We start from the raw sequence: 15105 nt of genomic DNA on the forward strand, positions 1-15105 counted from the left end.
TAGCTTAGGTCAGTCTGAATTGGCTGAAAAATCTTTCCAGAATACCAACATATTAACTAGAAAGTAAGTTCCCTTGAGATGTTGATGTTTATGCCACACCTCCGTCGTGTTTACTATTTTTGTGAAAAAGGAGAGAGAGAGAGAGTTTGTATGGTCGTTTTGCAAAGAGGTTTACAAATGTCAGCTGTCCTAAAGGAAACGTCTAGCAGCTGGCCAATGTAATGCTAAGAAGGCCATATTTGAAATCGAATCCTCTAAAAGTACAAGATGCAAATCTTAGCCAGATGGATAGACATGATCTTGCATTGCTTTGGAGGCTCCAAGGGAGTAGCAGCGACTTTTGAAAGGGTAAGAGATCAGCGTTAAATCATACGCAACCTGTCCTCAGCGTTGTGTGCATAGACTAGGAAAATCGTTGAATTAATTTTTCCCACGAGACATATCTCTTTCCTCTTTCTTTAATCAGGTTCAGAGTATAGAAGGTAGTAAAAATGATTCATAGACGTGTAAGAACACATTAAAATGGCCGTCAATGACATATTGACACGAGACGAGACCTTTTTTTCTTTTAAAAGGTACAATGCTTCCAACACCGAAAATGAAATGACGAGAGATATTCCCGAGAGGAGTGGGACTAAAGATTATTACCCAACAACTGTCTATTGACATGCATGAGCAGGCTATTCGCGGCAGTAAGGCGCGTCTTTAAAACCCGGTGAATGGCGCGTATTTATGACGAGAAGTATTCTGGACTATTTAGAGGCGAGCTTGACGTCATCAGCTCTGCGCTCGTTGGACTGCCAGGGATGCATTTGCCAGAGGAGTAGTCGAGTACCAAGACCTTCCCTTGAAAACTAACCATAGAATTTTCTTGAAACTAATCTCGTTATGTTTCCCACACCTAAATTACCATCTAGGCTGCCCTATTCTGACCTAGAGGCATGGCAAAAAGAAAGAAAAAAAAAACGTGTCTGGTGCAACACTATAGTAGATTCACATCAACCGGGCATTTGATGTCTAGGCCCGTCCCTTACGACGTTCCTGATTGGAAACTCTCACTCGCTCCAGAGAGTTAACATGGGCAGGAAGTATGTTCCACCTCTCCTGAGGGGTACGTTTGAAAAACGTATCACTAAGGAGAGTTGGAACATACATCCAGCCCTACGATTGGATTATCAACAGGCAATCAGGAGCGTCGTAAGGGACGGGCCTAGACATCAAATGCACGGTTGATATGAATCTACTATAGCATATAATCACGGGAATTTGCGTCCGGGATGAATGCAAACTGACTCTCTCTCGCTTGACAAGAAATGTATGTTGTAGTTTTCTTGGTTTGAATACTTATAGCTAATATCATTACCCTTTTTACTTAAAGAAAAGCTGAAGTGTTTCAAGTGATTTTCTTTTATCTGAAACTAGAAGCATTGAGTGAACATGTACCACTAGGTTTACATCTGCTTATCGACACATGCTCTGGCATATTTCAGTAATTTTAAAATCTGGTTTATTTCAGCAATATCAGGATATGAAAGGCCGTAAAAGAAGGCTAATTAGCAATAGAGCTTTGTCTTTTATGCAGAATACGAAGATAAAACACAGAAGAATTTTTTTTATTTAACCAAAAAGACAAGCAACTTTTATTTTTTAGTATTTTCAAGTGGCACCCAAAACTTTCTTGTGAGATGTTGTGACAACCCCCCTCTCTCTCCCTCTCTGTATATATATATACATATATATATTATGTGTATATATATATATATAGATATATATATATATATATATATTATTATATATAGAAGATATTTATATTTATATATTTATATATTATTGTATTTTATATAATTTATAAAACTCTTGTGTCATCATTCATCCTCAGAGCGTAATGTATGCGCTCTGAAAATGTTTAGAATCTCAAAAAGTTTTGGAGTCACATCCCTGCAGAATATGGCCAGCCCTTTACAGTAGCATCTCACTGCACTCTACCCTTGAATCTCAACAATTTTTAGTCACATCTCTTCATAGTATGGGCAGGCCTTCATAGTAACATCTTACTGAACTCTAACCTTGAAAGTTAACCATTTTTGGAGTCACATCCCTGCAGAATACGGCCAGGCAATCACAGTAACATCTCACTACCCTTGGATCTCAAAAACATTTGGGGTCACATCCCTGCAGAGTATGGTCAGGCCTTCCTTCATCTCTGCCCCTTCTCCCACAGGCGGGGGCGATGGAAATTACGATCCGAGGAAGTTGTCCGAACCCGGCCGGGATCGTCGACCGAGCGTCACCATCACGTCACCTGGGTCTCCGGAGACCTACCAGATGCGAACCCATTCCCCCTCCGTCACTGGGAAGCTGCAGGTACGTGCTGAGATGAACCTCTCTGGGGAAGAAGTAAGGCGTCTTACAGGTTCTCAGAAAGTATTAGTCACTGTTCATGTGCCACCGTAGTCGGTGTATTGCCTTCGTTAGCCTTATATGGAAATGTTTTGAATACGTAAGAATAAATAAGCATCTCTTTATTATTGTTAATATTCAGAATGTGGAATAAGGAAAAGAGACCATTATCTTGCTCAGTTCGCGTCCTCAGTGTAGAGCCATCGTTGGCGATTGTAGAAAAGGTAAAGTGAAGAACAGAAATAAACAGAAAATAAATAATAAAAACTTTAGCAGAATGGTAACCAATAATTATATATATTATACTAATATATAATACGTATATTTATTATATTTATATTTTATATATATAGATAATATATATATATATATATATATGTGTGTGTGTGTGTGTGTGTGTGTGTGTGTGTGTGTGTGTGTGCGCGTATATACATACATACATGCATACATATATATATATATATATATATATATATATATATATATATATATATATATATATATATATATATATATATATGAGTCTGATCACATCACCGTGATTCACATATACCCATTAAGCTACAAATGTCCTTTAATATCTAATTTGCTTTGCCTCAGACTTAAAATATTTTCATATATGTTAACTGAAGAGGAATATATATGTAAGAATATTTGTTTTTTGGCAGTGAATTCCACGTTTAGCTGTCACAAATTCAAATACAATAAAATTCCAATCAGTCCAAAGGCATCGCTTCTTTGGCAAGAATTTTAAATATCAAATCGCATTTTAAGTTTATTTGTCCTTGAGTTAGAGGCTTGGATGTCAAATCTCATTACAAAATAGTTTCTTATTTGATTCTATCGTCATTGCAAAATCACGGTTCATTTAGTCATGGTTCTGGATATGAAATTTCCCCTCTAAATCATCGCTATATTAGCAAGTTTTTAGATATGAAATCTCATCGCAGAATCATTGCTCCTTTATCTAACTGTTTGGATGCGAAATTTGATTGCAAATTCATAGCTCCTTAAGGTTGAATTTTCGAATTAAAATATCTCCTAGCAAAATCATCGTTGCTTTAGCTAGTCATGGACTCATTGGCCAAAGTTTTGGATGTAAAATCTTATTAACAATTAGAGCATCTCATGGTAGTTTTGTGGTAAAATCTTCGCCACATTACCTAGGGTTTTGGCATCGAATATCAGCATGTTGCAAATTTGCTCAAATTTTAATGCTAACTCTTACTTCCAATGATTATTTTTTACTGTTACTCTCAGCAACATTTCTTCAATCCACGAGCGCGCGTTATCTCCTCACCGTACAGAGTACAAAGTTGTGTTTATTTTGATTTCAGTGGTCACAGAAGTAAGGAACCTGTGTTCCTTGCAGTGATGGAACAAAGGCTTTCTGTGCACCAAACACTCGAGTCAGTTATCGAATGCTAAACATACACACCAAATGACCACGACTAAAAAGTCAGTTTCAATAAATGACTCATTAATTATGGTCTTTTCAACTTTTCTGCAAGTCATTTCCCAGGTTCATTAATATCTGTATCTTCACTTTATCCCAACTTATTTCCACCTGCTACAGTACTTAAGGAGCACCTTGATTTCCCGTGGCAGAAGTATCTCATCAAAGCTCGGGACTGCGCATTTTAAGACTCACTTGCTTTTGAGCTCATAGCTGGGCAATGGAAGACTATTCCCTTTCACAGGCCAAAGTTTGTTCCGGAATAAATCTTTGCACTTTTGTTTTTTTTCCCCTCTTCGATTATCTAGTTCAGGGAGAGGGGATGCCCGTCATTTCAGTTCCTTATTTTTGGTGTTTTCCATGTGTTTTCGATTATGAATTGTTGCTTGATCTCGTTATTACGAAAATTGAAGAAATTGTTCCCTCGTAAAGAAATATTCAGTCCCTACAAAAAAAAAAAAAAAAATAATAATAATAAAAATAATATTCAACTCATGATACCTGCCCTCTCTTCAATTCTCATTTCTCAGACATATTTTTTTTCCAGAGTTCAGCCTCTTTTCAGCATACGACGTAATCATTCCTCAAAGCTTTCTAAAGAACATGATACTCAGCTTAGATTCCATTATTAACATAATCTCAAGAAGTATGTGACAGATTGGACACGAGCATTTTGATGTCTTTTCCCTTAATTCTTATTATGCGTTGATCCCAGCCTCGTTCCTTCTTTTGGCAGCAGTCGCTCAAGAAGTGAAGTGACTTGGTTTAGTTCCTCGTTGGACGAGTGGTTTACGTGCTCGCCTAGTGATTCAGTAGTCCGAGTTCGATTCTCCACTCTGTCAACGGAGAATCGGAGGAATTTATATCTGTTGATTAGAAATTCGTTACTCGATATAATGTGGTTCGGATCCCACAATAAGCTGTAGGTCCCGTTGCTAGGTAACCAATTGTTTCCTAGCCACGTAAAAATATATAATCCTTCGGGGCAGCCTTAGGAGAGCTGTTAATCATCTCAGTGGTCTGGTTAAACGAAGATATACTTAACTTTTAACTTTGTGACTGATCAAAACATTTTGCCAGGAAACTGATTTAAAGGAGCTGGATAATGATTTGGGAATGGTGGTTATTTGCTGAGAATGGCAATACGCAAAAGATTCGTAATTCGGAGATTGTGTAGAATGCATTGTACATAAGAAATATTCTTCTTCGCCACGGTTATAAAGTCGAAAATTATTGTTCATATCCTTCAAAGAAAGACTTGACATTGGCTGATAGGGTGTTTTTAATGCTCTGGTTTTTAAATACTCTGGTGCACCGTTCATTGCAGTTTTTCTGTCTGGTGGTATTGTTATATTTCTCATAATTTTTTGTTCATCTCATTTTACCATTGTCCACCCTTTGCCGTACTTTATCACATAAGACAGCGCTGTTCTTTTCTGTGTCTTGGTGGTCAAGTTAATGGTCTCTTGACGTATCCTTTAGTGTATGCACTTTATGAATAACATCAGTAAAAACACCACAGCTCGACTGTTGCTGCTTCTAGTTGTAGTAGCGTTGACACAGCGTTATCTACTACCACTACTACTACTACTGCTAATTATGACGGAGAATTATATGAGCAGCTCCCTATAGAGGATATCAGGGCATAAATTTATAGAATATTTGAACTGTCATATACCTCTTAAAATACCCACTGTTGGAAAGAATCAAGTAGACTTTAATGGATTGTATTTCATATATGAATGACGTCACTGGGAGGTTTCGAAAGTCCGTTGAGAAAGTATCTACGATTGATTAAAATCTCATTGGTTAGAGAATCGTAAGATATGATATCACATGAACCAAGTCTCGTATAAATATCTCTATACATTAAGAATGATTTGAGAGTTGATTAAATCGCTTGAAATCATATTCATAAAATGAATTTAGTTTGCAGTCTGTTACCTTATAATATAGAGAATATTCGATTAACAGATATTTTTTCCTTATGATATTTTCTGTTTAAGCGTCACCTTGAATTAGGCAAAGCATATTTTGGAATCTGAGTGATAAAACCTTTGTTTAGAAATAAATCAGTAACTCTAGTGTCCTGGTGAGAGTTTGATAATATCTTTAAGAATATTTGGAACTGGATGTTAGAAGTCTGTCAGTTTAATTAACGAAAAGAAGTTCCAAGTGCATCCGTAAGTTCAAGTTTTCTTGGAGGATACATAAGTCTTGCCAGTGCATGTACGGCAGTTAGAGGAAAGCGTCCTCAAGGCATCTTGTAACAATATCATTCGTACACAAATACAAAAGCCAGAAGTTACCATTCAGAAATGATTGATTACCTTATTGACATATTGGTTTATTGGGAAAACCGAGAGAGGTCTAGACAGAGAAAGGTCCAGGAGGCCTGAGAAAATGAGAAGTAAAGACAGTGAGATTGGTGGGCCTGATGTCACAAAGGAACAGAAATATACATTTTTCAGAAATGCCATTTTGTATAAAACTTATTTTGGTGCTTGCTGCACTGATTGTATTTGCTTGTGGCAAGAGGAAAAAATATACACTTTGGAAAGCATTGCATTGTATGATACTAATTGCAGACCACTAATCAAACTTATGTGAAAGTAGAGTGAAAATCTGTTTCCTAAACTAAGGTCAAATTACAATAGAAAAAAGGTCAGCGTATCCCAATAACGACGTTACCAAAGAAATTCCTTCTAAAATATGCAGCCATTCGCCTGTAACCAGAAAGGGCGAAAAGGCTTTGCATTCAGTGATAATGAAATCACCACGAAATTGTTGTAAAAGTATTCATTTTGTCTTCAGTTTCAAGCTCTTTTAGAGAGCGAAATCAACTCTCTCGGAATGACGTCTTTGAACCCATGATTAAGTGTGCAGCCTGATTCAATTGATTTCGTCTTTATTTCGCAGCTGAAACTATGGTTCGATCCAGCGAATCAGCAGCTGGTTGTTACCATAATGGGCGCTGTGGACCTACCTCCTCGGGTGACCGGACAACCCCGCAATCCTTACGCCAAAATGTTCCTGTTACCAGATAGAAGGTGAGAGAGAGAAAGAGACTTTAAAGTATGTCTGAGTGAGGTTATTCTTCGTTATTTGAGTACCATATTACACAGCACTGATTCACATCGTGGCTAATCTTTGTGCATGATTATTTGTGAAAAAGTACGTATATGACACATATGTATATATATCTCAAGTAGAGAAGACCCATTTAAACACTCTGGTTTAAAACTAAGGACTATATTTCGGTGGACTGACTCCCACTTTTATCAAGTAGTGAAACATTCACTACTCCATAAAGGTGGGAGTTAGTCCACCGAAATATAGTCCTAAGTTTTAAACCAGATTGTTTTAATAGGCCTTTTATACTTGAGACGTATCCTGTTTTAACAGAAGAATTTATTTACACACACACATACACACACACACACACACACCACACACACACACACACACACATATATATATATATATATATATATATATATATATATATATATATATATATATATATATACATTTTTAAAGAAAGAGATAATAGATAAATAGATAGAAAGATACATACATAGATAGACAGATCCTAAGAAGGAACAGAATAGTAAAAATACATGAGGTAAGGTAACAGTTTAATCAGGCAAAATAGGAACACAATACGAGTAGCGAAACTAGAAAAATTTCCAAGTGATAATAGAGGTATGGAGACCAGGACTTTGGACCAGGTAGTTTAAAGCAGGTTTTAATGTATATGTAACCATCGCTGCTGCTGCTGCTGCTTCATCTTGTTTAGCTTGACCTTTTTTTTACAGTAATTATTAAAAAAAATGTAAGGTTAGAAAGAAAAAACTAAGTCATGTCTGTGAAGGACAACATAAACGTATAGTACAGCAGTTTAACTTTCAAGGAAGTCCTTAACTGCTATTACAGAAAATGATGACTTTTGTGGAAAACTTTTATATATACAAAATATATATATTTTGTATATATAAAAGTTTTCCACAAAAGTTTACCACATATTACACGAATTTAAAAATATGAATTTGTATTTACATATTTACATAACTACCACTATCATATTAGCTACTGCATCGCAGGTATCAGGATGCATTATGTACCTTCAAAACATTTAAAGTACTATAGTAAATTCACATCAACCGTGCATCTGATGTCTAGGCCAGGCCTTTACGACGCCCCTGATAGGCTGTTGATAAGCCAAACACAGGGCTGGACACTCTCAGTCTCTCTCGAGTGTTCACATAGGCAGGATGTATGATCCACCCCTCCTGATGAATACTTTTGAAGGACGTATCACTCAGGAGAGGTGGAACATACATCCTGCCTATGTAAACTCTCACGAAAGACTGGGAGTTTTCAGCCCTGTGATTGGCTTATCAACAGCCAATCAGGGGCGTCGTCAGGGACCGGCCTAGACATCAGATGTACGGTTAATGTGAATTTAATATAGTTATAATACTCAAGGTGGTTATGAAAAATAAATAATCATATTTATATAAGTACTAATTTATTATAGAAATTACACGTATGGATAATACGGGGCTTCTTGCCTTTAAATGTAAAGATCGAACTTAATCACCATAATGGAGATTTTTTTATCAATTGATTAATTAACAAAAGTTTACAAGAGAACATAAGAGTCTCCACCAACCATATAAATAGTTACATATCTTGAAAACTGCGATCATAATATTATGACTCCATTAGTCATAGTAAGTGGTATATTAGAGTACGGTGCAGGCAGTCTCCATATTTCAAAACTAAATTATTTTTCTTAAATTCTAGTTAGAAATTTGTCATTCATTATTCTGATATAATTTCCTAGAGAAGTCGTATTCTATGATGGTCATTATTGGCATGGGAGACTTCAAGCACTCTGGAATACATTGAATCAGTATCAGATGATGTGCCTTTATTATTAGGTCATCTATATCCCTGCATGCACTATTATATCCAAGTTTAGCTTCTAAGGCATCAATGCGTTACACTTTAGGTCCCTAAAAATGTCATTATGAACTGTCAGTGTTAGGGCTATAAGTAGCACCCCTAGGCCAGTAGGGATACATATTTATTTTTCCTATAAAATCTGTTATCAAATTTGATAGGTTATTGTTAATACAAAATTGGTATTTTAAGTTAATTTTATTACTGGTAATTATTTTATTTTTAGAAGTGATTAAATCGGAATCAATATATTTATTATATAAGATAACAATGGACATAAAAAGAACACCATATAGTAACCCAGGCTATATATATATATATATATATATATATATATGTATATATATATATATATATATATATATATATAAATGTGTGTGTGTGTGTTGGGAGGAGGAGGAGAGAGCTTAGCTGACTTCTCACTCAGGGATTTCAAGTAATGGTGAAAGTGTGAGTGACCGACCAGTATGTAAAGGACAATAAGTGTGGATGAGGTAAAGGTTCCAAGAGAATGAGTAAGAGGAATAATTGCTTCTATCTCTACATACATAGCTCCAAATGTATTCTTTTTTTATGAAGCCCATTCCATAACACGTTTCCCCAGTGTTCTGCCTTTCGTCTAATCTGTCGTGACTAACGTTCTCACCAACACACCTGTTCTTCTTCTTCTTCTTCCTCGCCAGTGAAAAATCCAAGCGACGAACGAAAGCTATTGGAAACAGCCTGGATCCGAGGTGGAATCAAACGTTCGTCTACTGTCCGCTACGCAGGGCCGAGCTCAAGTCGAGGTCCCTTGAGATAACCGTTTGGGACTACGACAGATATGGTGCCAATGATTTCCTTGGGGAGGTAAGTACCTTTCTTTCTTTTTATTTATTTATTTATTTTTATTTATTTTTTTTTGCGATAAAGGCAATGGAAAGGAGAGAAGAATTGTGGGAGTAGTTCAGCTGTGATAAGGAATCTCATAACAAAGATGACCAGCGAGTTGGATCGGCGGTGGAGCTTAGAACGTCAAAGACAAAGGTTAACGCCTCGTTGTTTTATTTCGCGATATGCATTATATAGGCAGTAAAATGTATTGTTTTTTTTTATTGCAATAAGGAAATTCATCGTAATCAAGAGGTGTTGTGCATATCCATAGGATAATGTTAGAGGTAATACCACATATTGAAGAGAGAAAAAATACTAACCAGAATTTCTGAAGATTACATTAATCAAAAACTTCCAAAACAAATACAATGGGTATTATCAAAAGGACTAGAAAACTCGTTGTAGAACTACTGACCATGCAATGATAAAAATTAGAGGTAAAACTTTCCGAAGCTTATGAAAAACAAAGGTATTTCAGATATTTATAGGATCAGTTTTGCCACTTGATGATAAGACAATTTTCCATTTCTAAAGTCTCGGTATTATGATTATGTCTGTCTGTATTTTTGGTAAGCCAAACTTTTCAAGCTTCCTTGGAATTGATGCATTGTCGTTTTGGATTGCCTGAGGTAGGTGTTGCCATATTGTAGACGGAACTCCAAAAGAGAGCAGGTGTCTGTATTCAGATATTTTATTGAGCACTGTTGGTTCTATGAGTTCTGTGTAAAATGTTGACAGTACATTTATATTTAATGGAAGGGTGTGCATTATATGCCTAAGCTTCTTTACATTCTAAACCCATTTTTAAAGTGATGTCATCATGCAGAGTCATGGATCAAGAAATACACGCAGTGACAGTTTTTTTTTGTGGAGATTAGTAATCTTATAGTTGTTCGGTTCATTCATTGCTTATTTCATACTGCCACGTGATGTTGGAATTCTGTCCCTTTTATATTTCCCGATTCCTATAATGTCCCTGCTTCCAGCGGTGGGCCTTTTATGAAGTCGTTGTTACGCAGACGTTCTTTTTTTGTTTGTTTTTTTATCTTTCCACAAAGCGCAATGGGTAAGTTCGTCAAGTTTGCCTTTGCGTAAAAATATGATGCGCGACGATGTGTTAGGAGGCCCTTTCAGTCACGTTGAAAAGATAAAGGAAGCTGAGATCAGCTGGGATTCGAGGTTACCTGAAGACCGCAGGGGGAGTGGTTTGGCTGCAACCGTTCTCGTTTTTCGGAGATACGGTGGACATGCTCCTAAGGTTACTACAGCCATAGCAGAGGGCTGAAAAGTTGCCGAACAGTGAATAGGATGCGCAGGACACTATCTTTCTCTGATTTTCTGTGGCGTATTGTATCTCTTGATCAAAGTCTCTAAATTCCATCCTTGAATGTGAACTCGAAAAAAGGACGAGGATGGTTCCATTCATGAGTCAGTAAGTTCTAACATTTTAAGAAACTTTGAGTTTATTCTCTATTTTCATCGCTCTTCGTTTTGGGTCTGTATTTTTTATTCATTTATTTATATATATATATATATTTATTTATTTGTTTATTTTGTAATATGAGGGAGGGGCCGATTTTGGATCAGTATACCACGCCGCTGCTCAAGTTTTTCGTAACTTCTTTTTTCAGACTGGTTTTCAGTCTCCAGATTTCATATTCGTTTGCTTTACTTCTCGTTTGCATCTGCACTGAATTAGGATCCACCAGCATTCCTTAGCAACCTCTTTTGAGACACTGGTAACTCTGTTTCAGTGTCTTCTTACTCTTGCCAGCCATATTCATCTTTGTTTGCATCGACTGATTTAAATAAAAAGATTAGCACTGTTAAGCCTATTTTCAAAGGCACATCTTGTTTTCGGGAGCCTGATTTTGATGGAATCATTTATTGCATAACGTCCCGATTTCACAACATTTCCTCCCTCTTCCTCTTAGGAGTTTCATAATATAATTTATACATTGCATAATGTGCCATTTTAAAAGTTTTTCTCTCAAACTCTCTAGGGAGTTTTGTAGCACGATTTATGGGGATTAACGAGTCACTTTCATTCAGTTCTCCTCCAGGAGTTTCGTGAAATGATTTTAGGAGTATAAAACATTACTTAATTTAATATACCGGTTTCCAAACATTCGTCTCTATCTCTCGAAGGTTTTCGTAGCATAATTTTTGGGTGGCAAAAATTTGCTTTATGTACTAGTTTCAAAACATCCGTCTCGTTTTTTTTCCACTAGGTCTCGTAGTATGGTTTTGCTCGGACAAAACATTGCACAACATATAAATGTCAAATAGTCTCTACATTCTAGGCGTTTTGTATCCTTAATTTGGGAGGATATAACATCGACTAATGTACCAGTTTCAAAACATTCTATCTCATGAAGGGATTCGCCGCATGATTTTGGGTGGAAAAAAGCATCTTGATAAAACATCAGGCATAGAACATTCTTCTCTTTCTCTCAAGGGGTATCAAAGCAAAGCATGATTTAGGGCAGATAAAACATTGCATGACGTACCGGTTGCAAAACAATTGCGTCCCTTTACTTTCTGGGATTTTCATAGCGTTTTTTTATTTATTTATTTATTTGCGGAGAGAACATTCCTTCATGTACCAGGTGTAAATCATCCTTCTCTGTGTGTGTTGAATTTTCATAAAACATATTTTCAAAACGTTCCCCCCCCCCTCTCTCTCTCTCTCTCTCTCTCTCTCTCTCTCTCTCTCTCTCTCTCTCTCTCTCTCTCTACACAAACTTTTGACATTGTTTTAAAAGGATAGAAATCCAGAAATGATTACCCTTAAATTAAACTAAAATCAAAGTAACTATTCTTATGCAAAATGACCGATAATATTTATCAGCTACTGTGTAACCGATCGCAAACAGTTTTGGTGTTTTGTCACGAATCTTGGGTTATGAAATAGCGCGTAATGTTCCAGTTTCAAAACATTCTTCTTTCTTCCTCTTGATTTGTTCCATAGCATGATTTTGACCGGACAAAAACCCGTCTCGACACTTCTTTTATATATATATTATATTATAATATTATATATATATATATATATATATATAGATATAATATATATATATATGTGTGTGTGTGTGTGTGTGTGTATATATATATATATATATATATATATATATATATATATATATATATATATATATATATACACATTCCAGCTTCAAAACATTCTTCCCTTCTTTTCCCATAACATTCCAGTTTTAAAACATTCTTGGTTTTTCATAACATTCCAGTTTCAAAATATTCTCCTTTTTTTTCATAACATTCCAGTTTCAAAACATTCTCCTTTTTTCCATAACATTCCACTTTCAAAACATTCTCGTTTTTATTTTTTCATAATATTCCCAGTTTCAAAAACATTCTTCCCTTTTTTCCATAAACATTCCAAGTTTCAAAAACATTCCTCCGTTTTTTTATTTTTGCAATAACATTCCCGCTTCAAAACATTCTCTTTTTTTTTCAATAACATTCAGTTTCAAAACAACCACCATTTTAGACAGAAATTCCAACTTTTCAAACTTTCTTCTTTTTTCCACAACATTCCAGTTTCAAAACATTCTTCCCTTTTTTCCATAACATTCCAGTTTCAAAACATTCTCCTTTTTTTATTTTGCATAACATTCCCGCTTCAAAACATTCTCTTTTTTTTCATAACATTCCAGTTTCAAAACATTTTCCTTTTTTCCATAACATTCCACTTTCAAAACTTTCTTCTTTTTTCCATAACATTCCACTTTCAAAACTTTCTTCCCTTTTTCTATATATGGGTTCTGTAGCTTGGTCTCATGAAGACACAAATAATGTTGGTTTTCAAAACATTCTTTCTTTATGTATGGGTTTTGTAGCATCGTTTCGTTAGGACAAAACTTTGCATAACATGCTGGCTTCAAAACATTCTTCTCTTTTTCTCTATGGGTTTGGTAACATGGTTTTGCGAGGACAAGAGATTGCATAACATATGGGGTTTCAAAACATCTCTCTCTCTCTCTCTCTCTCTCTCTCTCTCTCTCTCTCTCTCTCTCTCTCTCTCTCTCTCTCTATCTACGGCATTTGTAGCAGCGTTTCGCGAGGAAGAAAAAAATTGCATAACGTACTGGTTTCAAACCATTCTTTCCTCATTCTCTCAGTGGGATTTGAAAAATAATTTTGTGCTACAAAAAAAGACGTATGATATATCGAGATGCGAAAAAATCTTTTCTTTCAGCCAAAGGGCTTTGTAGCATGATTTTGCGAGAACGAATCACTGCGTAACGTATCCTATTCGAAATATTGGTCACTTTCTTTTAAGAAGTTTTGTATCATGATTTGGGCGGACGAACCATTGCATAACGTTCCAGTTTCAAAATAATTTTCTCTCTTTCTCTCGGGTGGTAGTTTTCTTGCCTTATTTTGGGAGATGGAAGACTGCTTAACGTACCAGCACTGAATAATTTGTCTTTCTAGGATATAATGCCATGATTTTGAGGGTACAAAAACTTTCGTAAGATACGTTTCAGGCCACCCCCACCTCTCTCTCTCTCTCTCTCTCTCTCTCTCTCTCTCTCTCTCTCTCTCTCTCTCTCTCTCTCTCTCTCAAGATTTGAAAAATACTATTTGATTATTAAAGAGATCTAGAAGTAACACTCCTATTAAGGGGAAATATATAAGCAATTATTCTCATACAAAGCAACTGAGATTATGAAGGGTTCCCATTTTCCCGGTGTCAAAACATTCCTTTCTTTCCTCTATTTCTTTAGAGGTTTCGTCTCTTGACGTATGAATGATATAAAAGTGTATTTAAAACATTCCACTTTCTTACTCTCAAGGGTTTTTTAAAAATATAATTTGGGTGGACAAAACATCGCAAAACGTACTGTACTGTTCCTTAAACGTCTGTCTCTCAAGCATTATGTACCAGTCACAAAACAGTTTTCTTTCGCTCTCTCTTGGGGTTTTGCAGCATGATTCTGTAAGAACAAAGCACTGCAGAATGTACTAGTTTCATATCTTTCGTCCTTCCATCCCTGGAGGGGTTCTTGGCATGATTTTTAAGATAAGACATTGCATAACGTTCCAGTTGGAATACATTCCTCTCTCGTTTTCACAAGATAACATTGTGTAGCATACTAGGTTTCAAAACCCTTGCCTCTCTCTCTCTCTCTCTCCGGGATTTTCGTTCGTCGATTTTAGGAGGTTAATGCGTAACTTGCTTTACCAGGTTTAAAAAATACTTTTGTCTAGGGTTTTCGTAGCATTATTTTGGGAGGACATAACATCCGTCTTCTCCTATGAAGCTGGTCTCCTTTCCTCTCAAGGATTTTCAAGCAAGATTTGGGAAGCTAAAACATTGCATAACGTACCCTTGTAAAACATTCTCCCTCTTTCTCTAGGATTTTCAAGCAAGATTGGCGAAG

General features: G+C 36.0%; 1 protein-coding gene across 1 annotated transcript in view; it reads left to right on the forward strand.

The window, feature by feature from the left end:
• Positions 1 to 15105, forward strand: part of LOC135200115 (regulating synaptic membrane exocytosis protein 2-like) — a 259188-nt gene that overhangs the window by 128087 nt on the left and 115996 nt on the right. The window contains 3 exon segments of the mRNA XM_064228455.1: positions 2222 to 2364; positions 6776 to 6906; positions 9508 to 9673. Coding sequence (XP_064084525.1) covers positions 2222 to 2364; positions 6776 to 6906; positions 9508 to 9673 — 440 coding nt within the window.

The sequence above is a fragment of the Macrobrachium nipponense genome, chromosome 26 (genome assembly GCF_015104395.2).
Source record: "Macrobrachium nipponense isolate FS-2020 chromosome 26, ASM1510439v2, whole genome shotgun sequence".
In the NCBI taxonomy this organism is placed as follows: Eukaryota; Metazoa; Arthropoda; class Malacostraca; order Decapoda; family Palaemonidae; genus Macrobrachium; species Macrobrachium nipponense.